General features: G+C 43.2%; 1 protein-coding gene across 1 annotated transcript in view; it reads left to right on the top strand.

Moving 5' to 3' along the window:
- The first annotated feature begins 1,331 nt into the window (after positions 1-1,331).
- Positions 1,332-20,198, top strand: part of LOC120062860 (protein turtle homolog A-like) — a 28,903-nt gene continuing 10,036 nt past the window's right edge. Inside the window, exons 1-9 of the mRNA XM_039012928.1 lie at positions 1,332-1,392; positions 4,911-5,117; positions 14,355-14,501; positions 16,113-16,264; positions 16,373-16,490; positions 18,632-18,773; positions 19,288-19,433; positions 19,545-19,687; positions 19,791-19,931. Of these exons, the coding sequence (XP_038868856.1) occupies positions 1,332-1,392; positions 4,911-5,117; positions 14,355-14,501; positions 16,113-16,264; positions 16,373-16,490; positions 18,632-18,773; positions 19,288-19,433; positions 19,545-19,687; positions 19,791-19,931 (1,257 nt within the window). The remainder of the gene's footprint in view (positions 1,393-4,910; positions 5,118-14,354; positions 14,502-16,112; positions 16,265-16,372; positions 16,491-18,631; positions 18,774-19,287; positions 19,434-19,544; positions 19,688-19,790; positions 19,932-20,198) is intronic.

Genomic DNA, 20,198 nt, shown 5'->3' with positions numbered 1-20,198 from the left:
GGCTAATTCCCAACAGGACTAAAGAGTCCCGCTGAGTCCCATACCCTTATCAGACAAGTGCAGAGGATAACAATATCCCTCACCTATTCTTCCCAGATCTGTTTACTATGTCAGGTTACTACTATGAAACCAAATGGGTCACGTGAGTTGAGTTGGCATATCTGTTGCTATTACACTTCCTAGCTTTCTAAAAATAGCCTCCTTATATTAGTGTAATTAACTTACACTAGTGATAAGCTGGTATTAGTGACTCTGAATTACGTGTGTGGGAGGATACAGTGTATATGTGTGTGTGGAGGAAAGGTGAAAGCTTAAACTGTAGATGATTTTAAGCTGTATGCTGCTACTTTAACACATCATGGGCCAGACAATGCAACACAGATTCAGTTTTCAGAGCTTTATTGACCCTTTGCATTGTCAGGCTCCATCCATTCTTCTTTCTAGGAAGTGGATTATTGAGCAGTCTGGTTACAGTAATATCCAGTTCACATTCAGTGGGTTGGTGCAATAATGCACAATGTCAGAGATAGAAATTACATTCATGGAATTTACAGGGCTCTCTTCTCGAATACTGTGGATGTTTTTTTAATATATTGAAACACAAGAGTAAATATGAATTGAAAGTGCATTGACCATTAGACTGGGGTTGGGATGACGAGATAAACAGAGATGTCCCTGATGTTTTCCTCTTGCATGTGTCACCTGTCTAAAGCTGTTAGCCCAGTTAGCATGAGACAAGACCTACAGTATGAGCTGGACCAATCACAGGCAGAAGGTTCATCTTTTTGACCATATCAGTGACAGGGACACCCACAGGTCTGTCTAATGGTGATACACACAAACTCATACACACACACACACACACACACACACACACACACACACACACACACACACACACACACACACACACACACACACACACACACACACACACACACACACACACACACACACACACACACACACACACACACATCAATATGTTTTCACTCCCAAAGCTAGTTTGAATAAGCACGTTTCCCTTAATCCAAATCCAAATCACAAAACAGACATACAATTTTGCAGTGGGCAAAGACTTTTTACAGAATACAGTTAGTTATCAAGCCGTCAACAGACTGGAATACAGTTTGAAGTAGGGATTATGAAATACTTTAGGGTTGATGTTAACTTGGAGGATTACCTTGGTCTTGTCTGATGCCAGATGCAGTGGGAATGTCCTTGTACAGTATTGAAGGCTGTGTGTTACTTTATGTCAGAGGTTTGATTTGAATGTGTGTGTTTCTGTGTTTTCAGGTTGGGAGATATGTAAAGCAGTGTGAGGGACGGCGATGGGATTGGAGAGGCTGTGGCTTCTGGGTGTCACCACTGCTGTTGCCCTCTGTCTGCTGCGTAAGTATAATACTGCACAGTGCATTTGCTATGCTCATAACATTTTATTGGTTTCTCTCCTTACACCTGCCTTGCTCTCCTAGCTACCCAAGTAATTCACTTCATACATTTCTATTACAATGGTACATCAATATAGTGAAGTTATGTACTGTAAATCATATAAAATGTGCCTCTCGAGAAATCCTCTCATTCAATTCTCTATCTGCCTCTCACCATTTCTGTCTCTCTTCATCCTTTTCCACCCTTAATTACCAATATATTTTCCTCTGGAGTTTATACCACTCTCTTTACATTCCTTGTTTACATGGACGCTTAAGTAATGGCAAAGAGTCCAAGGCCTTGGCTCTCATGTACTGGTTGGTGGACGTTTCTGAATGCACTCCCTAGAACATATGATTCAAAGCATCATACTGATAAGTCTCTGACATCAGCCACTATGTACACGTGACATAGATTGGGGAAAGTGATGAGGAGGGGGTCGGGGGGTCTAGACACAAGTGTGTACAAGGGAATGGGGTGAAATCCTAATGTACAAAATAAATCTGATGGTGCGGATTTAGATTAATCTGGGATTTATACTGGTCCCATCCAAAAAGCATGCTTCTAGGGGGAGGGGAGTTTAGTGGAGCGAGGCCATGTGTGGACCCCAGGGGGTTGTGGATCTGGAGGGAGGGGTGAGGGGCCTGCTGCCCTACCATCTATCAGGGAGTGTCCCCTTTTGAGCAAAGCACTGCCGCAACGCGTTATATTTTACAGAGAACAGTGCAGCAGAAGCGAACTCCTTCCACTACTCTTTTGTCCGCGTGAGGCATACAATGCCTTGAATTTCCCTGGGAAGCTGTGAAGCGAGCTGTAGCCAATTGCGTGATTGTGTTTATGAGTCTGTTATTAAAGAATGTGAAGCAATGTTTATGTTTACTGATTTTCATTTAAGTCACGTATGAATATAAATATTGTATATGCATTCGTTCATATGGGCAGAAAATTGTATATAAATTAATTCATATGGTTATGTAAAGGCTGAAGGCTAAAAACAGCCTATACTATATCTAGGTATTTTTCTAGTTTCTACAATGTGTTTTTGTTTTAAAGACTGCACTGGCGATTTTAGCATGGCAATCTTGGTGGGGCAAAAACATTTTTGGGATGCATGCCAGCAAATCCATTACACATCACAACACTAAACATTACATTAATTGCACTATAACGGTGAAAAACAGTGCCCACAAACTGTTAGGGCCTACATAAAGCTGTCCCAACGGCAGTCCCAACACCTGACCACTGCTACACCTGGCTATCAGCGGAGCCTTGTCTGGCAGCGAAACAGTTCATTCAGCCTCATTTACTGCCTTTAAAAAAACATAGCTGATATGGCTGACTTGCTTAAACAAATGTGGTTTCTACTGACAATTGAGATGTACAAGCTATGGCATAAGGGGACGACAAGAGGATAAGAGGCAATGTGTCCCCATGAGTGATAGAACACTGAGCCAATCATGGCGCATTGCGCCGTATTTTCTGCTGGCTTGCCCCACCACCACAGACAGCACTGAGCTAGGCTGAAACACCTGCATTTTGGAGCTGCCTTACTGAAGAAAACAAAAAGAGACCATGTTTGTACAAGGCTTTTGTATGCGGCTTAAATACATACATTTTTGACATTGTTTGCAAACTGACATGTGACACGTATTAATGCCAAAATAACGTGCAAAACAGGAATGCCCCCCCCCAAAAAATGTTTGTTTGCTGCTTTTTTTGCAAAAGATTTTGGGCTCAAAACATGCTCTGCCCCACCTGCCCTGAATGACGGGTCGCCATTGAAAGAATGTATTTTCTCCCCAAATAAGCTCAAACCGTGTGTACCACGGTCCACAACTTGGTCGGTTTCTTCCTGGGTCTCCAGGCTTCTCTCCTTTAGGCCGTTCATCACCTTTCGGATCCGAATCCGAGCATTGTCTGGGATATAGTTGTGTTCTCCAGTTAAATTGGAGATAACCCATCAACACCTAGTCCACTGTGCACAATTGTGTAGGCCTATTGCTATTGCCCAACAGCCAACGGTATTTTCCTTACCATTATTCACGATATACAACAAATGAGTCGCCTAGTGGGCTTATTAACAAAATGAACTGGTTATGACATTTCATGACAAAGAGGTATTACATCATATTCCTAGATCTATGGTGTTGTTAGACCCAATGTGTCTTTCCTTACTGATGACAATGAATGAATGACGGGCGATCGAATTGTGCATGTGACTTGATGGAATTTGAATTATGTGAAGTGCCTAATGATAATGATAATGATGGTGTGAGCCCAGTAACAGATTGACTGCAGTCCCTTTAATCATACAGTCATACATTGAGTCTCTAAAACCACACTGTTTACATTTCTATAGTCATGTGACAAATACTAAATTTTTATTGAAAAATATGTTGGCCTTTTACTAGATTCTTATATTTTCGCATGGACTGAATATTTCCATAACTGATCAAATGTCCGTAGGCTATAGGCTTATAGGCAAGCCTAATATTCTGCCCATATTAACACATTTATTTTAGGCCATAGCCTAAAAAAATAGCCATACATGATTTAATGAAAAGCAGCGAACAGACACAACATTGTTTCACATTCTTTAATAACAGACTCAAACACAAACACGCAATTGGCTACTGCTCTTTCACAGCTGTTTCCCGCCCAAGTACAGGGAAACTCAGCATATTGTACAATGCATACATTGACTGCGCAGAGGGGTCTATAGTCTATGTAGTGTTGTACCTTCGCTGTCGTGTTTTGCTCGATATAAAGACTACAGGTAAGCCCTTTAAGATTAGTACTTAATCACCAGGCTAAACGAGGTGCAGAGACAACACAACACAGGCTCTGGCCCAAGTGTCATTAATGAGATTGCAGCATGTCTACAGAGCCGGTTGCAGCCTAGTGATCTTGTCACCAAATGGAGTACCATTGTTTTACATGGCCTCTGTGTGCCTGTTTTAAACAGAGCATACTCTGGAGATTTTCAGGCTGGCATCCAACTCATAAATATTTATTCACATTTAAATGTGTGTTTATGCTATCTACTCTAGTCTCTTTCCCCTTTGGCCTACTGCTTGTTATTTTCTCAATCTCCTTACACTTTTTCTCTATCCATGCCTTTTGGTTTTAGCCCTGTTTCTCCTGTCTTTGTCCTCCCCTTCCCTCTCATGAAGCGACGCTTTTGCGGCAAAACAGTTTTATCATCAGTTCTCTGCCCTGCAAAAAATAAATGGAATATTTACTCAATATCTTCCTGGAATGTGTAACCAGAAATTCCACTGAATGCATTTAGAAAAAAACTCAAAGTTTATCTGGTTCTGCATGACACTCAAACCTATGTGGAACAGATCCAAATATTGATTTATGTTGTGGGTGTTGACTGTTGACCATTCAGACATTAGCATGTTTTACTGCAGATTCACCAGTCATGCTCAGCCTTCCTCCGTGGTATTATTGTTACCTGTGTGCTTTCTCCTCAGGTACGTCCCAGGGTGTGGAGGCGGTGGTACGAGCCAGGGTTGGGGGGACTGCAGAGCTCAGTTGCAGTCTTACCCCCCCTTCTACAGGAGCCACCACCCCAAACCTGTTCCCACTGCACGTGGTGGAGTGGGTTCGTCTGGGTTACAATGTTCCCATCCTCATCAAATTCGGAGTGTACGCACCACGTGTGCATCCCAACTACAAGGGTGAGTCCGCTTGTCCTAGATCTATGTCTTAGCACTGCTTCTTTCAAATTACGCAATGCACAGGAAAGGCATTGTGGTAATTGCAGTTATACACCATGACTGAACATTTGAACCTTTTGGTTCTCACTTTCAGAGTCCTGGTGCAATTGAATCTTTTGTCCTGTTTGTTTATTGGGAGCCATTTGCCTGCACACAACAGCCCAGTGTTTTTACTGTTTTTTTACAGTGCAGCGTATGGGAAAAGGACAAAGGAGAGTTTAACCTCAATTACCTAGACGCGACGATAGCAGTTGTGGTATCTCAAACGAGTGAAGAGAAGGAGCTGACAAATGTATCTGATTATATCTGAAGAGATTGCGTGCAATAAGGTTGCATTGTCTTAAAACAACTTTCAATGACCTTCCTTTCAGCCTTCCTTTCCCCTGACGAGGAACTGGCTGGGAATGTGCTTTAAGTACAGCTGATTTGTTTTGAGTTGGGATGGGGAAGGGGGCTACACTGGTATTTTTGAATGCTGGAAGGTTTCAGTGGTGAGAATACTCCAAATAGGTAATCAATTAAGAGCCCTGTAATTAGACTGTGTGTGTGTGTGTGTGTGTGTGTGTGTGTGTGTGTGTGTGTGTGTGTGTGTGTGTGTGTGTGTGTGTGTGTGTGTGTGTGTGTGTGTGTGTGTGTGTGTGTGTGTGTGTGTGTGTGTGTGTGTGTGTGTGTGTGTGTGTGTCTGTGTGTCTGTGTCTGTGTCTGTGTCTGTGTGTGTGTGTGTGTTTGTGTGTGGTAGGGCAGGGCACTGGGACAGGGACTAGGCGAGGACGGAAATATGTTAGTCAGGGGGGGGTGGGATGACAGGCGGGGCTGTGTGTGGATGTGTGTTTGTGTGTGTCTGTGTGTCTGTGTCTGTGTCTGTGTGTGTGTGTGTGTGTTTATGTGAGTGCAAGTGGAGTATGGATTGAAGAGAGTGGGGTTAAATTGAGACAGGCTTGACTGAGGTGGGGGCTGGTGGTCTGACAGTTTGTTCTTGGTATTCAGAGGAGTGACCTTGTTTAGCTGTAAGGAGGATGGATGAAGCATATGGAATATTAGAGTTCTCTTTCATTGAGTACCATAATCTAGTCATTGTCTCTCGGAGAAATAAGACAAAGGCTATGTCACCCCCCCCCCCCCCCCCCCCCACCCCACCCCACGTCCTCTGACAGAGCCCATGCCAATACTCCAAAATCCCATACCCTCTCATCTAGGTCACTGAACTGGCAGGAAGCTTTTCAAGTCCACCTAGAGTTCGTTTTCATTTAAAAACAATCACTAGATACATTCAGCTATCACACTGAAGATCAAATGGACCCTGGCATGCACTGGACACACACCAGACTCTGACCACTCAGGAATGGCCTGGAGAGCACTGGCCAACAGATGTCTGGCAGTCTGTCTGACCCACCCATAGATAGGCCATTAACAGTGTTATTGTTTTAGGGCTATCATTTGATGCTCCATGACCCAGAATTCATCACTGAATCTATGGGGGTAAAAACAACAGAAAAGATACAACAACAGTCTAACGGTTTATTACTTCGTTTTGAGGAGGGATATTCTCCCTCTCTGTGTGTCTGGGCTCTGCTTAACCCCTGTCTGCCTCATATCATCTCAGCTCCCCTTCCTCTGGAGGCAGATGGCAACATGTGAAGCGTATCAGCACTGCAGATCTAATATATTCTACCCTCAAATTAAAATGTTTTGGGATTTAACCACAGCCCCACCTCACTAGACAGTATGAAACACAACCACTTCCTGGTCTTTGTCTCAAGTAGTCTATGCTCAGGGATGAACAAAAGCAACTTTTTTAGTAAGGAGAAGAATTGACTCACTGTTGTTAAACCTTATTTAGAGCCTATAAGACTGTTCTGTCATCTCTGTCTCTCATGTACAATCTTGTCCTGATGCCATCCCCCAACCTAAAAATTTCACAGAATGAGAGGAAGCGTTATCTTGGATGAGGACATAATATTGCCATGCGTTTAACGTCCAGTTGTTCCGGTAGGATATCATGTGTATTTCTGATGACAGTGAGTGCTTGAGGAGTGTTTGCTGTGTCTATGTCTGTGTCTGTGCAACAGAGTAATGTTCTTCTGTTGACCCCATTAGAAGCCAATCCCTCTGAAACACAGACAGATTACTTGTGCAGGCTGCTCTGCAAATCTCTTATTTCTGGAGGGAATCAGAAACCCTTTTGAAGGAGGCTTCCCAGTACCACATCCTTCTTCCTCTGTGTCTATTTTCTAAACATACCCTGGAGGACTGAACATCAATCACCTGACAAAACAGAGGAACAGACAAATAAATAGTGACTGAATGTGCAGTCAACTTGACTGGTGAAGTCTGTTCGAGTTGTGCTTGTTGAGGAAATGTTTAGTCCAGGCTGGCCTGTGAGTCTCCCTGCACTGGATGCCCTGTCAGAGGCACTTACTCTAAAAAAGATCAAATGTGTCCTCTCTGCTGAAGTAAATGAGTGGAGACGGTGTGGAGGGGGTAGAACGACAGCAGCAAAAAACCCCGACTCAGCCCAGCAGGCCCCCATTACTCGGTCTCAGTGTGAGCCCTAAACGCTGGGGGAGTCATAGCTTTGTTTCACCCTTATACAAATACACACATTAAAGAACCTCAATAAATTAGCCTTGTTCCACCACAAATCTTAATTGGAATGTACATTTTCATTAGTAAACATAACCCTATTTGACCACCTAAGCCAGAACATAGGTGGCAGCTGAGGCCGATCCACATGATCCAGCTGCAGCCTGCATTTCTGCTGAAACTGGACCAGGGAGACGTTTGCCAAACAGTGACACAATAAGAGAAGAAACCAGGCTGGACCCGTGGATCTCATCAAATCAAATCAAATGTTATTTGTCACATGTGCCGAATACAACAGGTGTAAACCTTACCGTGAATCGCTTACTTTCAAGCCCTTAATTGACCAACAATGCAGTTTTAAGAAAATAGAGTTAAGAAACTATTTACTAAATAAACTAAAGTAAAAATAAAAGATCTAAAGAAGGAACATAGTAAAATAACAATAATGAGGCTATGTACAGGGGGTACCGGTACCGAGTCAATGTACGGGGGTACAGGTTAGTCCAGGTCATTTGTACATGTAGGTTGGGGTAAAGTGAGGTTGTGGCAGGTTCTCCAGCTCTGAGGTGATCCGTCAAGACAAAGGGTCTGTCACAACGCTGTAGGTGTGTCCCATGGGACTGGGATCAGAGCAGGGGGAAGGAGATCAGGCCCAGTATTGTGCTGCCTGGGAGCTTTTGTATGAAAGCCTTCTCTCAGTCCCAAACACTTCCTGGGACGTTCTACCTTATCCCAGACCTGAGAGAAGAGAGAAGCTTTGGTTGAGCCAGGTCTCTGTTACCTACTGTTGGAAGAGTGATTTACAAGGATAGGGCCATAAGTTAAATTTAACATGTGTGTTATTACACACCGCTGAAAGGCTTGATTCATTATGTAGAATTCACTTAAAAAGGTTTAAACTGATGCATCATGTTAGTATGCAAGTAAAGAGGTTGGACTTGCCTGAATGAGCCCCAAAATATGCTGCATATATTTTGGAAAGTCAATCTAACTGTGAATCATTTACCAGCACATCATGTGTGGAATACAGAAGGGATTATGAGAGAACTCACATGTGCATGAACATATACACATGGTGATTTCTAAGTCATGTTTTAGTAAGTGTCAAATACAGTGTTGTTAAAAACAGCGATGACACACTGACACACTTTCGTGCTCTGTCACAGACCATGGTTGACTAGATTGCATGTTCTCTTGATTCAGGCAATGGCAGGTCATGCTGAAGTTGGCCAAGTTGTCTGAGTGCTGAAGTTTGGATGTGTCAAGCAGTGGCTTGAACATGTGAGCAGGGGTTAACACAGTCGGACAGAGTGTGAGTGACAGAGTTACCTGTAATCGTTTGACAAAGAGCTATTCATAAGAGGGTTAAAGTGATTAGGGGAGAGGAGGATTGAAGAGAGACATTTTGGAGGAAGGGAGGGGATGGGCTGCCAGGGGCTGGGGTCCAGCCCCAGACTTATGATTGTATTCAAATCAAAACACATCCCACAATGCACCTCTGCCTTAAACACATACGGAACAGACAAAGAACAACAAAACTGAGGCCTCTCAGAATGATCTGTCTTCCTCCATAGGTGCCACTGTTATTGTAGCATATGAAATTCTGTATATCCCCGCGCATTACAACATTCAATTTTTTTGTTAATTATATATTTTTTACCCTTTTTTCCCCCCAATTTCATGGTATTAAATTGGTAGTTACAGTCTTGTTTCATCGCTGCAAATCCCGTACGGACTCAGGAGAGGCAAAGGTCGAGCCGTGCGTCCCCCGAAACACAAACCAACCAAGCCGCACTGCTTCTTGACACAATGCCCACTTTACCCGGAAGCCAGCCGCACTAATATGTCGGAGGAAACACCGTACACCTGGCGACCTTGTCAGCGTGCACTGCGCCCGGCCCGCCACAGGAGTCACTAGTGCGCGATGGGACAAGGACATCTCTGCCGGCCAAACCCTCCCCTAACCCGGACGACGCTGGGCCAATTGTGCGCCGCCCCATGGGTCTCCCGGTTGTGGCCGGCTGCGACAGAGCCTGGACTCGAACCCAGAATATCTAGTGGCACAGCTAGCACTGCGAGGTCACTAGAATTATGTGGGTAAAATTAATATGATTTTAACACTAGTTTCAATTAAGTAAGCATGGGAGCACAGTGATTTGAAATACAATGCAGTACACCACAGAGAGAGTCCTTGTATATTAAAACCCCCAGGCCATGGTTACATAAAAACGGTTGTCAGAGTACAGGCTAGCCAGTTCTCTGGCAGTGCAGTGAGCGGTGCAGCTCAGAAAGAGTTGAGTGATTTTTAACCTGCCACCCAGTAGGGGAGAACCTGACTCTGGCTAATGTGAAGAGGGTGGTATGTTTTAGAGATGTGGGTGGATTATAGTGTTTCCATTTTGCACCCTTCACTGCACACCACCCAGAATAGCAGCTCATTTAAAGGTAGACTGGAGCCGTCATGTGATATCTGGGGGTGGAAAAACAGTGAGGAGAACAGACAAGAGAAAGCAGCAGCTATTGTTTCTCTGCCTCTGTGTTGTGTAGAGACTAGTGTAGAGGACCTCTAGACATTGTGCTAATGCAGACGAAGGGGGAGTGATCAATGTCTCTGCTGGAGTGTTGCAGGCTCACTGAGGTCATAGAGGTCTCTCACTCATTGGTAGCAGTCGGTGAATTATTGATCAAAATTCCCTCCATAACCTCTCATTGTATTCCTTGTGGAATGCAGCGATGGGACACTTAACCGTTTTGATCAATACTTGGTCATCTTTGATTAGTATTCAGATCCCCATATTTTTGTTTTGAGTTGGGATGGATTGGAAATTCTCCACAGTTTAAATTTGGAACATATTTTAAATAATGTGGTAGAGACCTGTCTGTCCATCTTAACAAAAGCAATCATTGACAGGGCACATATTTATTTGTATATTATCCTAATTGTATTTTTATGAATGGAAGCAATTTTTACCATGGCTAGAAAATAAATATTCAAATTCAAATTAAACTGCATTTGTCACTCTATGTCAAGGGCTATTGTCTGACCACAGATTCAAATGAAAACAGTCTTTCTCTCTCTCTCACTCTCTTTTTCCTCTCACTCTCTTTCCATTTCACACTGTTTTACCAATCACAAGCCATTTACCCATTCTTTAAATCCAAACATGTTTTCTTCCACGTGTCATTTTTCAAATCACAGGCACAAACCCCTGTCATCGACCCTCCCTTCCCAGTGTTTTGCCGCCGTCGCTCCCCGTTGCTACAGCAACTGAATTCAAATTTAAACGCCCAGCCTGGGGTATTCTTGGTTTCATCACTATGGTAACCTGAGAGAATTACGAGGGGTGGTGTGGGAAGGGGGTTGCAGTCCCTTTGTAGTGATGGACAGGCAGGAGGGGAGCAAGAAATGGTTAAGTGTTTGATGGTCAAATGAGAAATTCCCCATTGGTAAGCCAGTTGGCACTACACACTAGCACTCGCATGCATTTGGATTTAATTAGCCATTAAAAATTCCATGGTTTGTGTTTGTTTCTTAATCATTCTTAGAGGTGCTGGAAATCTTAATGAGCTTAAAATATCCCGCAATATTTAGCCACACAGGGATGTGGTGTGAGAGAGAGTCTGTGTGGTGTTGCACATGAAAGTATTTTTCCTCCAGTTCACTCACTAGGTGTAGAATCAATTCCATTGCTGTTTGGGGAAAAGCCTACATAGGAAATAGGCAGCTCAGGGAGGATCCCTCACTTTGAGATATCAGCCAGTGGATCAAGTCTTTCATACACCTGTTATCATTTCAGCACACATTTCCTCTCTCTGAGTGCTCTGTCAGTTCTCCTGGTAACACTGACCTGGGATTAAAGGGACCTTTTTATGGAAGCACAAACTGAACGCCGCCCAGTAAGGGTTGGGTCTGTGTTTAAGCAGGTCAATCCCTACCTCGGCAAGCACACCTTACTATTAACCAAAGCAACAGCCCCAGTCAGGAATGTGGGGTCAATTGTTAGTCACTGTAATTCCTTTTTAAACACAGTGTGGTGTTTCACCCTGCACCGTGTGGGTGCATAATTAATCCCAAGGCTACCTCTGTTCACTGCTGTCTGAAGGGAAAACATCCTGGAAAGCTGAATAGGGTTGCTATTGGGTTTTCCTCTGACGTTTTTTGGCATAATTTTAAGGTTGACATGAATTCAATAAATCTCTGTCATACAACACCCTGGAGAGATGACCGCAAGAGCTGAACTACAAGATTGTGTGGTGAAAAGATTCAATGATGAGGGTGCTACTCCGTTTCTTTTCTCATGGTTATTCAATGAACAGACCAGGTTTCAAATAGGGGCTTTTTACACATTGTGTTGTCAATCATAGGATTTAGTGTACAAGGTGCCTACAGTCTTTTATCCAGATTCTGTAGGCTCTAGAGTTCGATTGGTTATCTATTATAATTGCTTACTACAGAGGCTTATAAAGCCTAAGCATTTATCAGACCTAATCATATTCCTTGTCAGGGTTGATTGGTCCAACTTTTTCACCTTGAAAAATATGTGTAGCCCTTTCCACTCACAGCCACTGTCATCCCATATACGGGTTGTAAATGGCAGATTTTTGTCATTGATAAGCGCCTAAGTTGGAATGCAGTGGTTGTACAGTAACATGCTATACATGATATAGGTGGTTTTTGACTGACAGCCGTAATAAATTTGAGCACCGCGCCCGACAAGAAGATGCCCCCATCCCTCCCGCTAATTGGGCTACTTTTGCACATTTGTTGTTGTCTGAGTGAGGGAAATGAGGGAAACAGTTACAAGGATGACATGCGTTATACCCTGGGTTATCCTGAACAGAATGAGACTATGTTTCTCTGAAGTGCATTTTGAAAGCCTAACACTGTAAGATCGTATTTTATAACTTAGCTAGCCATGTTGGCAATAGAACAATCTTTCAAATGATGCCCACCTGACCCAGCTTGCGATTTATAACAACCAACAGTGTGATGGTGGGGACACAGGGCTGTTTTCCAAACAAAAAACTACAAGTGTGCTTGCTTAAATTCCTCAATTCGTTCAAATTCCTTCACCTTATAGTTGAAGGGTCTTTCATTGAGTCATAAAAGTGCAGTGAAATGACTTAAGAACTGTGCAGAGGGGTGTGGCCACTTGGAGACACCAGTTAGACCTTTCACTCAAACCCTCTTAATCGTTTTTTCTTATCTTGCACCTACTCCAAAATTACAATTAATATTTGTATTATGTTACTGAGTATTTTCAGATTTCATCATTGACAAATGCTGTGAAAAGTTTTTGGATTCAGTCTCGTGTCAGGTGAACTGTTGTGTCCTTACCTTTGGTCTGATAATTTCCCTATACTATTGCTCAGCCTGGTCTCATAGACTAGAAGTAACATAGTAAATGAAAATCCAGGACACTCAAATTAGTATGATATGTTATGTTTAGTATGGTAAGGCAAAAATGGAAGTAGGGTGGTTGGTCAGGGTGAATGGGTGTATAACGTGAACATTTAGCAACCCAAAGGTTGCGTGTTCAAATTTCATCACAGACAACATTAGCATTTAGGCTAATTAGCATCTTTGCAACTACTTAGCATGTTAGCTAACCCTTCCCCTAACCTTAAGTCTATTTCCTGTTTTTAGAAGCCATGCACTTTCTCCTCTGCTCATATAAAGCTACACACGTTATTACAGTTATAGGTAACTGATTGGGTAGGCCTACATTTGTTTTGTTCTCAGGGGATGCATGAGGTTTCTCTGTGACTGCTCTGTTTATTTTCAAACTGCTTGGCAGTTGCCTGCTAAGTGCATGTGTTTTCCCCTGATGTACTGTACTATACACATCCTCTATCATTTAAAACCCTGCATTTGGGAGAGAAAAAAATATAATTGAGAGACAGAATAAAAGGGTGGGTACCCTGAAAACCAGGCTTCAGTCACCAGGCAACCACGAGATCATGTTTCAAAGTTGAAAGAAAAAGAGAGGGGTGTGAGTGAGAAATAGAGAGACGTGGGGTGTCTTCCGCTCTCCAGTGTTTGTTTCTCTCTGCCATATGCTCCTCCACGATAAATAAAAACAGGTGGTACATTTCATAAGAAATCTTGACATTTTGACATTGGTAGGAGCTTCTCTCTATATGTTGATCTTGGTACCAAACTGCCTTCTGCACTCTTCGTATTGTAAACAACAAGAGGTCTAAATAACATAGTAAAGCTTCCTCAACTATAATCTTGCTTTACTTGTCACAAGTGAATCATGTGTTTGCACTTCCCTAACCCAAGGTCTCTGGCTTCTCTTGAAATTGTATTATCTCCCTGCCATTTTTCTCATTCCATTCAGCAGACCAAAAAGCCCCGAGTCCAAACCTCTTTGGGAATGGATTTAATGCATAATTGAATATTTGATACTAACAGCAAACTTTATGGGACAGCATAGTTAATGTCCTCTTGAACCTAGCTGAAAACCCATGAGGTTGGACTTTGACTGTGGCCTTTTGTGAAACTGGATGCCTGTGTCCTCTGCTTGGTAAGCCCTCTGTTTGCATGTGCTGACTCTGCAGTCTGGTTGTGTGTTCTGACGCTGGGGGCTCCCTGTCTCTCTCTGTGCCCAGGCCGTGTGTCTCTGACCCGGGGGGCCTCGCTGCTGGTGGAGGGGCTGAGCCTGGAGGACGAGGGCTGGTTCGAGTGTCGCATCCTACTCCTGGACCGCACCACCGACGAGTTCCGCAATGGCACCTGGAGCTTCCTTTCCATCACAGGTGCAGCTCAGTGGGACTCTGTGGCAGTCAGAGGAACTGGACTAGCGTTTACAGGACAGGAAATCCTCCAGCTGCTTACAACCATCAATGTTTTCCCTTTAAAATATCCTCAGCATGAGGCTGGAGCATGACAGTCCCTCTCCTGTTTATCTTCCTATGGAGTCTTATTGCGGTGTGTGAGCTGTTGTTGCATAATGCTCAGTGTTTTACACAGTGCTCACGTCTCATCTTTGTCTGGTTCTGCTGTTCACTGTGGGATGACGTTGACACAGGAGTGTCTGTTAGGAGCCACAGGGGACGTAGACACAGTGCATGTGACCTCACCAGGATAGTGGGGGCTAAAGGGAAAACAGTGATTTGTGTTGCAGTTTCTCTTGTCCTGGATCATCTCTCCCCCTACTATCACTCTCTCTTTCTCTTGTCCTGGATCATCTCTCCCCCTACTGTCACTCTCTCTTTCTCTTGTCCTGGATCATCTCTCCCCCTACTGTCACTCTCTCTTTCTCTTGTCCTGGATCATCTCTCCCCCTACTGTCACTCTCTCTTTCTCTTGTCCTGGATCATCTCTCCCCCTACTGTCACTCTCTCTTTCTCTTGTCCTGGATCATCTCTCCCCCTACTGTCACTCTCTCTTTCTCTTGTCCTGGATCATCTCTCCCCCTACTGTCACTCTCTCTTTCTCTTGTCCTGGATCATCTCTCCCCCTACTGTCACTCTCTCTTTCTCTTGTCCTGGATCATCTCTCCCCTACTGTCACTCTCTCTTTCTCTTGTCCTGGATCATCTCTCCCCTACTATCACTCTCTCTTTCTCTTGTCCTGGATCATCTCTCCCCCTACTGTCACTCTCTCTTTCTCTTGTCCTGGATCATCTCTCCCCCTACTATCACTCTCTCTTTCTCTTGTCCTGGATCATCTCTCCCCCTACTATCACTCTCTCTTTCTGTTGTCCTGGATCATCTCTCCCCCTACTGTCACTCTCTCTTTCTCTTGTCCTGGATCATCTCTCCCCTACTATCACTCTCTCTTTCTCTTGTCCTGGATCATCTCTCCACCTACTGTCACTCTCTCTTTCTCTTGTCCTGGATCATCTCTCCCCTACTGTCACTCTCTCTTTCTCTTGTCCTGGATCATCTCTCCACCTACTGTCACTCTCTCTTTCTCTTGTCCTGGATCATCTCTCCACCTACTGTCACTCTCTCTTTCTCTTGTCCTGGATCATCTCTCCCCTACTATCACTCTCTCTTTCTCTTATCCTGGATCATCTCTCCCCCTACTGTCACTCTCTCCTTCTCTCATTTTCCTATTCTGTTTTCCCCATCCACACTGACATCAAAACACATGCCACTCCAATTTACTATCTACCTCCCATTCTCTCTTTCTTTCCATTTGTCTTTTTTTCTGCCTCCTTCATGCATCAAATAGGATATCATCAGGGCAAGTATTGTGTTATATCCAAGTAATGCACAAAGGCCATGGGTAGCTTACAGATGTAGCAATAACAGAATTCATAGTTTGCCATTCGTTATCTAATTGTTACACATTAGTTAATTAACTAGCTAGCTAATTGTGATACATTTGTTAAAAGATCATCAATTGTTCCTCTATTACAGCCCCACCTGTATTTATCAAGACTCCGCCTACCTTTGTAGAAGTCTTGCAAGGGGATTCCCTGGCCCTCAGCTGTGGTGCCCATGGCAATCCTCGACCAACTGTTATATGGCATAAAGATGAGACCCCAATTGAGAAACATGAAAAGATGGCGGTATGTAAAAAAAAAAAAAAAAAAAAAACGTATGTTTGCTGTTGTTGGATGAAGTTGTTGGTTATGTTTTAAAGCATCTCTCTCTCTCGCGCTCTCTCTCTTGCTCAGGTACTCAATGGCACCTTGTCTTTGGCCACCGTCACCAGAGAGACATCAGGAATGTATAAATGTCAGGTGTCCAACTCGGAAGGGAATCTGACCCATACTACCCAGCTGCAGGTCAAAGGTCAGAGTCTGACTATTTTTTAACCATCTGGGAGAGGCAGAAAGGTCCTCCCTCTGCTGACACTTCAGCTCAGTTAGTGCAACCTTTCGGTTACTGACGCAACACTATTAACCGCTAGGCTACCAAAAAGTTATATCAGCATAAACACAATGTTCTATCTGCAATCCAATAACAAGCCTGAACAAATACAGATGGACCAATCAAAACATACTGTATGTCTTTGCCATCTCACTCTAAGTATGGTCTAGGCTAGTCTAACCAGCAATAATGGCACACAAGCAAAAAAACAACACTGTCAAAAATCTTAAAGTAAATGATGTTGTCACATCGTTGTTCAGTGATGACAGTAGTTGGTCTGATGATCATAATACATTTCTTAATGTATTTGATGATGTGTTCTGACTCTATCTGGGTAAAATAGTGTTATTCTATCATTTATGTATGAAAATAACAGTTTTCTTAAAAACGGAACATGTCTAATTCAGAAGTGTCAGATAGAACGTTATGGCTAAACCCAGATTGACATTTCAGAGCCATACAGTTTTATCTGCTTTTGCAACCCACTAAAATGTTTCAGTATTTTGATACTCTGTACTCTAGGTACCTTTATGGCGAGGACCTTAATGGGTTATGAAAGAAGCATTCACTACAAAACTGTTCTGAGATCTGGGATGTGAAAACTGGGATGCTCAATATCTCAGAACTATGCTTTGCGCAGATAAAACCTTATAGTCCCAAGGTCACGACCTGTTTTGTAACATGATACGCTATGAAACACTGCCAGACAGATGCACACTCTCGTAATAGACTAGTTTTTCATGCACAAATGTTTACTTGAGAAATACTGCACCAAACACCTTAGCTAGATGTAAAATAGACCGATTTCTTGATTCGTTTTAGATTAATTCTGACTATTTTGAGGAAGTGGTAGTGGCTGTTTTGTTGTTACCGTGCCTCAAGAGGGAAAAACAACTCTAACTGCCAGGGTATGATAAAGTGAACATAACAGCCACATCGAACCACACCCCCAAGACTCAAATCTTAGTTTTTTCTTAAAGGAAATATATTCATATTTTTTTCATTAGTCCACTGTTGATATAGTTCCAAAATGTTTAGCATGTCAGCAGTCAAGAAGCTAATGCCATATTTACGTGCTAGTCAGAACGCGGAAACATTTCCGACTAGCTTTTTTTTCTAGGTTAGTCAGTTAAGAACAAATTCTTATTTACAATGACGGCCTACTCCGGCCAAACCCTAACCCGGACGACAAACCCTAATTATGCGCCGCTCTATGGGACTCCCAATCACAGCCGGTTGTGATACAGCCTGGAAACGAACCAGGGTCTGTAGTGACGCCTCTAGCGCTGAGATGCAATGACTTAGACCGCTGCGCCACTCGGGTGCCCAAAAGATAGCTAACTGGTTGAAGGCGACACGTGTATAACTGCAACACGGTTACAGTTATAGCGGCAGGTAGCCTAGTGGTTAGAGCGTTGGGCCAGTAACTGAAAGGTTGCTGGATCGAATCCCTGAGCTGACATGGTAAAAATCGTTCTGCCCCTGAACAAGGCAGTTAACCCAATTAAATAAATGTACATTTGATTATTTTAAACCAGTTAGCAAGTCAGAAATGTCTGAGTTTCTTAGTTCCGAAGAGCACGTGAAGGCGGCAAAAATGTAACTTGCCACATCATCACGATGATGCGTTTTGCATCATATGATGTGTTTTGCATCATATGATGATGTGGCAAGTGACACTTTGCTTTTTGAACGTCCAAATTCTTGAAAACTGCTGACATGCAAAACATTTTGGGACTGTATCAACAGTGGACTAATGAAAAAAATACCAAAAGATAGTCTTTGAGTGGATTTGTCCTTTAATGAGCAGCAGAAAAACAAATGCGGGAATCTCTCTTTAAGAATAGGTAATAGAGTTCAGATCAGAGCTACTGTCATACTGCCATCTAGTGGTGTATGGTCTATAAATGCACTGCCCTTGTCACATCAAATCGTGATCTGATTGTGAAGCTTTTATTTGGCATGAGAATAACTGTATCATTACGGTTAATCAGTTGAATCACTTGTTTTACAGCCAGATAAAAGCACATGCAGTAACTAAAAATCTCCCAAATTCAAAATAGGTCCTCCACTCATCATTATCGCCCCAGAGGACACCACCCTCAACATATCCCAGGATGCAGTTCTACAGTGCCAAGCTGAGGCCTATCCCTCCAACCTCACCTATGAGTGGTGGAAACAGGGACAGAATGTCTACCATATAGAGTGAGTTGACTACAACACAAACACACACAAAAAACACTAACTATAGTAGCTACAGGGATATGTGAGAATCATACTGCACTCTTAGAAAAAAGGTGCTATCTAGATTCTAAAAGGGTTCTTTGCCTGTCCCCATAGGAAAACCCTTTGAAGAACACTTTTTGCTTCCAGCTAGAACCCCTTTGGTTCTAGGTAGAACCCTTTCCACAGAGGGTTCTACATAGAACCCAAAAGGGTTCTGCCTGAAACCAAAAAGGGTTCTCTTATGGGGACAGCCGAAGAACTCTTTTGGAACCCTTTTTTCTTATGTTGTGCATTTATGTTTTCAAGCATTGATTCCATGTAATCGTACAAAGCCATTGGCACTACAATTCAGGTTAATTGGATTGTTAGTAAATCAGTTAAATACCGGAAGCAGCATTGTCACCACAGGTAATCCCTAGACAATGGTGCATAATGCAACTAAGAAGATACTAACTCAAGGCCGGATTGTGATGTGTGTGTGTTTTGTCCTCAGGTATCTTAAGACACGTGTGAAGATCCTAGTGGACGGCACACTCCTCATCCCTAGTCTTGTCCCAGAGGACACTGGGAATTACACCTGTATACCAACCAATGGGCTGATGACCTCACCCTCTGCCTCAGCACACCTCAAAGTCAAACGTAAGAATTGTGGTTGACTATGGCTATGCATGCCTTGATTTCCTGGCTTGTGTGTTTTAGTCCATCTCTGGGAGAGTGACTTACTGTATCTACTTCCTCTGTCTCTCTTAGACCCTGCCAGGGTGGGCCGGATGCCCAGGGAGACGTATCTACCTACGGGCATGGGAGGAGTCATCTTCTGCCCAGTCCAGGCTGAGCCCCCCATGATCTTTGTCAACTGGACCAAAGATGGGAACAACTTAAACCTTGACAATGTAGGCAATCAGGGCAACATGAATCTTATCACACAGTATATCCACCATTAATCTCTGTTGTATTTCATATTTGTTTTTTCTCCTTCTGTCTTTGCCTGCTCAGTTCCCTGGCTGGTTGGTGAACGCCGAGGGCTCTGTGTTTATAGCCACAGCTAATGACAATGCAGTGGGTATGTACACCTGTACTGCCTATAACAGCTACGGGACCATGGGACAGTCTGAACCCACTAAGGTTATCCTGCAGGTAAGGCTGTACCCCAGGCCTCTGTTCCCTGGTTATGGATTACAGTGCTACCTGTAAATGTGTACACAAAAAAAGGTACCGAATTGTACTTAAAGGGTTACAAACGCTTGTCACTGTAGGTACCCTGTAAGGTACCATTAGTTATAGGTACATAGTCAAATCCTTGCTGTTCGTACTACTAAGCTAACATATGGAATTGTTTTAAGATGGTCATACCATGGATTATTTAGCGATTTGATTTCGAATTTTAGGAACCCTTTAGGTATA

Source organism: Salvelinus namaycush, chromosome 18 (assembly GCF_016432855.1).
Source record: "Salvelinus namaycush isolate Seneca chromosome 18, SaNama_1.0, whole genome shotgun sequence".
Lineage (NCBI taxonomy): Eukaryota > Metazoa > Chordata > Actinopteri > Salmoniformes > Salmonidae > Salvelinus > Salvelinus namaycush.
The sequence above is the reverse complement of the archived record's forward strand: the minus strand, read 5'-3'. Positions and strand labels throughout refer to the sequence as shown.